This window comes from Falco cherrug, chromosome 20 (genome assembly GCF_023634085.1).
Source record: "Falco cherrug isolate bFalChe1 chromosome 20, bFalChe1.pri, whole genome shotgun sequence".
Classification (NCBI taxonomy): domain Eukaryota; kingdom Metazoa; phylum Chordata; class Aves; order Falconiformes; family Falconidae; genus Falco; species Falco cherrug.
Genome location: NC_073716.1, coordinates 3,612,346 through 3,619,117, shown reverse-complemented (window position 1 = coordinate 3,619,117; position 6,772 = coordinate 3,612,346). Strand labels below are relative to the sequence as shown.

The 6,772-nt window shown below is 67.6% G+C and overlaps 1 protein-coding gene across 1 annotated transcript; it reads right to left on the bottom strand.

Annotated features, from left to right (window-relative positions):
• Nucleotides 1-1,953: 1,953 nt before the first annotated feature.
• Nucleotides 1,954-6,203, bottom strand: P3H4 (prolyl 3-hydroxylase family member 4 (inactive)). Its single transcript, XM_055697353.1, has 8 exons — nt 5,696-6,203; nt 4,149-4,298; nt 3,711-3,882; nt 3,503-3,631; nt 3,250-3,395; nt 3,080-3,163; nt 2,767-2,908; nt 1,954-2,677 (listed from the first exon to the last, which is right to left on the bottom strand). The coding sequence occupies exons 1-8, from the start codon at nt 6,164-6,166 to the stop codon at nt 2,664-2,666; spliced, it is 1,308 nt and encodes a 435-aa protein (XP_055553328.1). The 5' UTR covers nt 6,167-6,203; the 3' UTR covers nt 1,954-2,663.
• Nucleotides 6,204-6,772: the final 569 nt, after the last annotated feature.

Below are 6,772 nucleotides of genomic sequence, written 5' to 3'. Positions count from 1 at the left end.
AGAGACGGAGCTTCCAATGCCCCTGCAAGAAAACGGGGTCTCATTGCTTGGCGTAGAGCGGGTGACACAAGGCACAGCGAGAGCCCTCCCAGCACAGGGAGGAGAAGGACACATGGCGTGGCACAGCAGGGCACAGCATGGCATGGCACAGCACGGCACAGCATGGCACAGCACGGCACAGCAAGGCATTGCATGGCAGGGCACGGCATGGCATGGCACAGCAGGGCACAGCAGGGCACAGCATGGCACGGCACAGCAGGGCACAGCATGCCACAGCACAGCATGGCATAGCACGGCACAGCAAGGCATTGCATGGCAGGGCACAGCATGGCACGGCATGGCACGGCACAGCACGGCACAGCATGGCACGGCATGGCATGGCACAGCATGGCACGGCACAGCATGGCAGGGCAAGCACATCGTGGCATGGCAGGGCACAGCATGGCAGGGCATGGCACAGCACAGCATGGCACAGCACAGCACGGCACAGCATGGCACAGCACAGCACAGCTGAGGTTTTTATGGCTAAAAAACTCATTTATGTTCCTTGTTGGTCAAGGTCATGGGAGGTGGGGAAGCACAGCGCTGCCTTCGCGCTGTTCACCCCGGAGCCCTGCGCCTTGCCCCCCTGCATCCCACCCCGTATCCCTGCTCCTGCCCCCCCATCCCAGCTCTGCCTGCCACAGGGGACAGTGGCCATACGCGCCGCTGCCGGGGTCCAGCCTGGGGGGCCCGGGGGGCACCAGCCCCAGTCGGCCCCTCTGCACTGGGTGGGAGCAGGGAGAGGAGCCCGGGCAGCCCGGCTGGAATGGTGGGGACAAGGAGCCCTGTCCCCCAGCGTGAATTTGGGGTGGCAAGGGGACGCCATGGCCAGCGCATCAGAGCAGGGTGGAGGCCCCATGGGCGCCCGCCCCCGGGCCACAACGCCAGCTGAGCGCTCCCCCCGATCTGGGCTGCCGCTCCCCTCGCCGGGGTGGCCGTGACCCACCGGTGCCAAACCCCGCTCCTCCCGAGGGACACGGCAGCCCTGCCCTGCACAGGGGTGCAATGGGCTGCTCCCCGACTTAGCGCTGCCCCGAGCCCTGCCCGTGGGTCTGGGGGCTCAGCCCTGTCCCCCACCGCCGTGTCCAGCCCCACACAGGGATGGCAGAGCTGGGAGAGCCCTGGTACATGGGAGCTGCAGGGCAGGGCAGGGTGGGTGCTGGCAGCCTCCCCGCCGCCCCCTTCCTTCCCTTCCCTTCCCTCCCCCGCGGCCAACGCCATGATTCAGCCTCTCGGTTTCAGTCCTGGCAGCCAACTTCGACGGGGAGCAGGAACGCGGCAGGGAGGAGCGAGGCGGCCACATGCTGCCCGACGCCCCGGCAGGCACGGGCTTGTCGTCAGCGACAGCGGCCTCCGAAACGGGCTCTGGAATGCCCTGATGCAGGCGGGAGGGGGCTCATCCCACCCTGCTGCGCTGGACCAGCATCGGGGGATGCAGGCTGCACCCTGCGGACCAGCAGCACCCCCCCCCAGGACCAGTGTTGGGGTGATGCACCCCCCTAAAGCAACCAGCAGGTGATGGAGGTGGGTGCAGCCTGCTGCCCCCCCCGCTGCAACCCCCCCTGCCACCTGGCAGCCTCCCCTGCACAACAGGGGGGTCACACATCCCCATAAGGGGCACCCCCTTAGGGACCCCCACAACTCCACAGAGCCTGGCTGCTCTCATGGCCTCCAAAGTGCCCCAGTCCCACAAGCCCCCCTCCAGCCCCCCTGTGGGGTCTCCCCATTTTATGGAGGTATCCAGCCCCACAACCCATCCCTCCGTGTCCCACAACAGGGCCTCTTTCACCCCAAGCACCCAGCTCCTGTGGCAGCCGCGCACCCCCACCCTAGGGAGCCCCGAGGCAGAGGCAGCCATGAAAAGACCAGTCCAGATTTTATTAAAAGTTCAGCACCAGTAAATATTAAAAAAAAAAAAAAAAAAAAAAAAAAAGCGACTGTGCAAGTCAGGAAGTATTAAATTAACGGAGCTTAAGGCTACAGAGGGCTGGCGTGGCAAAAACTCAAGGCACACGCAGGGCACGGGTGACGCAGCCTCGCCAGGTGGCATGGGGACACCAGCACACTGGGACACAGGGCTGGGGACCCCTGAGGGACCCCAGGCTCTGGCAGGTGGGCTGGGGGGCTGGAGGCACCAGGGTAGAAGCCCCCAGGAGGGGCAGGACCAGCACACACCCTGCTCCAGCGGCACCGTGCATTGCTCCCAGAGCAGGGGCAGCCCCCCAAACCTCTCGAGACAACACGGGCCCGATCCTGGCGCGCTGTCCACAGGTCCTGGGGAGGAGCTGAGGGACACAGTAAACCCCGGTGCTGCGGGGCACTGCCGCTGGCTCCTGAGGACACTGGGGACAGGGGTGGCGGCAGGGAGGGGGTCCCGGGCAGGCAGGGAGGTTCGGCAGTGCTGGTGCTCCACCGACGGGAATCGGGCTGCGCTCAGGGCAGCAGATGTCCAGACGGCAAAGGCAGCCCTGCCGCAGGGCACCGGGCAGGATCAGCCCTTCCCCGCCATCCCAAGTTTCTGTGCGGCAGCTGGCAGGAGCCTGAAGCCCGGCGTCCCCAGGATGGCATCGCAGGGCCACTGCTGTCCAGCTCTGTCGGGGCCAGGCGCCCCTTCGCCTGGCTCATCGCAGGGTCTCTGCAAACAAGGAGGGCTCGGTGGCACCGGGACAGGGGCAGCAGCCACCCCCCACCCCGCGGCAGAGCCCCCGGCCCTGACGTCATCACCTTGGTCAGCTTTGTCCCCCTTTGTCTTGGGCTCCTGCCACCACTCCGCGAAGAAGCCCTCCTCGTAGTCACCTTCGCCCTCAAACTCGCCGTCGGAGGGCAGGTCCTGTGCCTCCAGCCCCTCGCCACTGTCCACCTCCATCTGCAGCAAGGGACCGGCAGGAGGAGGCGGTGGGGCTTGGCAGCCCCGTTCGCAGCCTCTTCTCAGGGCTGGTTTGGGGGTCAGACCCACTGCCCAAGGAAGGGCCCTGCCCCGGGGTACCCACAGCACCCACCGCACCCCCAAAAGCACCCAGCTGCACCCTGCGTTTACCTCGTCGTCAGCCTGCAGGTATTCCTTGGCGAAGTCCAGCATCTTCTTCTGGGCGACCATCTGGTTGTGGTACCGCACAGCTTCCTGGCAATGGGGAGGGAGCGGGGGCTATGTCAGCCCCTCCACCATCAGCAGAGTCAGGGGATGGGGGGGCTTGGGGGGCGCCTCACCGGCCGGGGCTCAAAATCCTCCTCCTGCAGGCGCCAGCGCTTGCGATGGAAGCGGTAGTAGACCAAGTTCTGCTGCATCACGGCGTCATCCGGGTCGAAGAGCATGTAGCTGGAGACACTGCGCACCGCATCCCGCACGTCGTTCACTGCGGGGAGCAGCACTGGGTGATGGGGGGGGTAACACCCCACCCAGGGTTCCACAACACCCCACGGTGGCCTGGGGACACAGTCCCCTGCTCCCGCTGGCACTCACGCTTGTAGTAGGCGAATTGCAGGTAGTGGTACATGGTGGCCACAAACTTCTCCACAAAGTAGCCACCCACGTTGGGGGTGAGCTCGGTCTCGCAGTCCACTTTGCACTGCAGCACGCTCACGAAGTGGTCTGGGGGGAGGTGTCAGGCATTGTGCCCACTGGCCCCCAGCCCCCCCGCCATGAGCCTGCTGGCCCCCCGCCCGGTCACCTGCGATGGCGGGGTAGAAGTCCTTGAATTCCTGCAGCTCGTAGGCACCCTCGCAGCTGGCCAGGCAGTCCTCGTATGCCTTGTAGTACTCGGTCAGTGCCTGCTCCATGTCGGCCGCACTGCTCCGGAAATCCCCGTTGTTGTACAGCTTCACCGACCGCACGAATATCGGCTGCCGGGGACCAAGCGGGTGCCGCTCACCTCCTCGCCAGGCACCGCAGCCTGGCTCTGCCCGACAGCAGCACCGACCTGCCCCACTCTCCCCAAGACGGCTCCGTCCCCAGCACAGATCCCACAGAGATGCTTTTTTGAGGGCAGGACATGAGCGACCAGGGCTCAGCAAGGAAGAGCCGCTTCCCTCGGGGTTTGGCAGGACCAGGCTGTGGCAGTCAGGTACACACCAAGCCCCAGGGACCCATTCTCCCACCCCCTCCTCACCTCATAGGGCCGAGCCTCCAGGTCGACCAGGTATTCATCCACGTCCAGCATCGTCCTGTAATAGTTCAGGTACTTCAAGGTCATCTCGTGCTTGGGGTTCTTCTGCAGGAAGGTGTGGGCAGCGGACACCGCTTTCTCGATCTTATTTGACTGGAAGGGAGGAAGAGTTGGTGCAGCAGCCTGCCACAGGGCAGCCGGGGCCAATGCTGCGGCTGCAGGGGGCTCAGCACCCAGCCAGACCCCAGGGCTGCAGGGCGGAAGGCTGGTTCTCAGCAGGGAACAGCCCAGCACCCCCAGCGCCAGCCCCAAGCCCAACCATCCACTGGCACCAATGGACAGACAGGAGCCGGGAACACAGATGACACCAGTAAATCCAGCCACACCGACCTCCCGCTCCGTGCCCGTGGTGGGCACGGGGACAGCGTGGCCCCTCACGGACCCCCGCAGCCAGCCAGGAGAGCTCCACATGGTGTGTGTCAGATCCATACATCTGCTCTTCTTGGGCGCTGCCATGAGCCCAGCGAGCTGCCCCTGCTCCCCCCGCTGCTTTATGAGCTCTCGGGTTGCAACTTCAGGGGAGCAATATGGGGGGGTTGTTGAACAAACCGCCCATGAAATGGGTCGTGGCCAGAGCAAGAGGAAAAGGCATTAAGGATCTAGGCCAGGCTGTTCCTTGCCACTGCCAGGTGAGCGGGGCAGCAGCACTAAGCACTAAAGCAGCATCCGCGCTGGCAGCCGACCAGCAGCACAGCTCGGGACCCCGACCAGCACCGGTGCCTGAGGAGGGGGTGTCCCCTGCCAGAGTCGCTCTGGCCCAAGGAGGGTCGCCCCGAGGTGATGCCTTACGAAACCTCCCTCCACGTCTGCACCGTGGGGCCGAGGAAGCGCTTCTCCCTGATGGAGCATCCAGACACATGTCCCACAGCAATCACAGTGGCACTGGATCCCCCAGTGTGGGCCCCTTGGCTGGGGCAGCCCCTGCGTCCCCCTCCCCAGACAACGCTCTGCCTGGCCAGGGGGATGTTGGGGGAACAGGGCAACACAAGGTGGGGTGGGGGGACACAACCACAGGGGACCCCAGTCTCGGGTGCACCCCTCACATCCTGCCTGATGCATCCCAGATGATGCTGACGTGCCACGGCGCAGGGGCAGGATGGAGGAGAGGGGCGGTGGGTGCCAGATGGGGAGTGCAGCAAGGGGCGTGCAGGACAGGAAAGCACGTGACAGTCGCAGGGTACAGGGCAGAGGAAAGCGGGGTTCAGGGGATGCGGATCAGGGGGTGCAGGCTGGTGGCGTAGGGTGGGGGCACAGGATGGGGATGCAGGATGAGGGGTACAGGATGGGGGTGCTGAGGAGGAGGTGTAGGGCAAGCGGCAGAGGATGAGGGGTGCAGGATGGGGCATGGGATGGAGGGTGTGCCCGATGGGGGGGCAGAGCGGGGGGGGGGGGGGCGCAGGTCAGAACGACGCAGGATGGAGGCACAGGACGCCCCCCCACTCCCCACCCCCTGCCACCAGCCCCCTTGCGCAGCATTTGCGCAGCCTCACCTTGAAGAGCGCGTAGTGCAGGTACTGGTAGGGCAGGCGGCGCTGGAAGTCGCGCAGCGTCTGCGCCGGGGGGTAGCGCAGCTGGAAGACGGGCAGGTCGCGCTTGCAGGCGCGCAGGCAGCCGGCGCGGCGCAGCAGCCGCTCGAAGAGCTGCATCTCCCGCTCCCACTCCCACGCCGCGGGGTCCCCATCGGCGGGGGGCTCTTCCGCGGGGGCCCCCTCCGCGGGCGCGGCGCAGCGGCGGTGGCAGTGCGCTTCGCTGTCGCGCAGCAGGCGGTGGAGGCGCAGACTGGCCTCCAGCTCCCGGGCGCTCTCCGCCCACTGCGCCCCCGCGTACTGCGCCAGCGCCCGCGCGTAGGCGCGCTGCAGCGGCTCCAGCGCGGCCGCGGGGAACCCGCGCACGCTGTACTCCTCGTACTGCGCCGCGCACAGCCCCGCCGCCAGCAGCAGCGCCAGCGCCGCGCCGCCCATCCCCGCCGCCGCCGCGCACTGCCCGCGCAGTGCCGCGCAGCCCTCCGCGCAGGGGGCGGGCGGCGGGGAAGGGGCGGTGCGCGGCGGGCGCGCAGGGTCTTAGTGCGGCTCTGCGCGGCTGGCGCAGCGCCCGCGGGGTGCAGCTCGGGGGGCGGGGCTGCGCCCCCCGCGGGGTGAGGCGTGGGGGTTGCGCGGGTGCTGCGCGCTCCCCGGGTGGGCTCGGTGCCCCGCGCTGCCGGGGGTGCGCGGGGGCTGCAGGTCCGCGGGGGTGCGCCCGGCGCTGCACGGGGGGTGCTGGCGTGTGCCCTGGGCTGCGGCCCCGGGGTGCGCTGGGGACCCCCCTGCGCTGCCCCCGGGTCCCCCAGCCCGGCTGGGGCTGCTGCCGGCTGGTGCCAGAGCGGAGGCCACACGCTCTGTGCCGTGCCAGCTCCCGGGGCTGTGCCGTGCCAGATCCCATGGTTGCACTGCGCCAGCTCCTGGGGCTGCACCGTGCCAGATCCCGGGACTGTGCCGTGCCAGATCCCAGGGCTGCACCGTGCCAGGCCTCGGCACGGCCACACTGGCCCCAGCCCAAGCCCAGCGCTTTGTTGCCGGCTGGACAGTGGC

Coding starts and splice junctions, on each gene's coding strand:
- P3H4 (XM_055697353.1), bottom strand. CDS start 6,166: ATGGGCGGCGCGGCGCTGGCGCTGCTGCTGGCGGCGGGGCTGTGCGCG. Junction 4,299..5,695: donor TGCACTACGCGCTCTTCAAG/GTGAGGCTGCGC, acceptor CCTCCCTTCCAG/TCAAATAAGATCGAGAAAGC. Junction 3,396..3,502: donor GCAATTCGCCTACTACAAGC/GTGAGTGCCAGC, acceptor TGCTCCCCGCAG/TGAACGACGTGCGGGATGCG.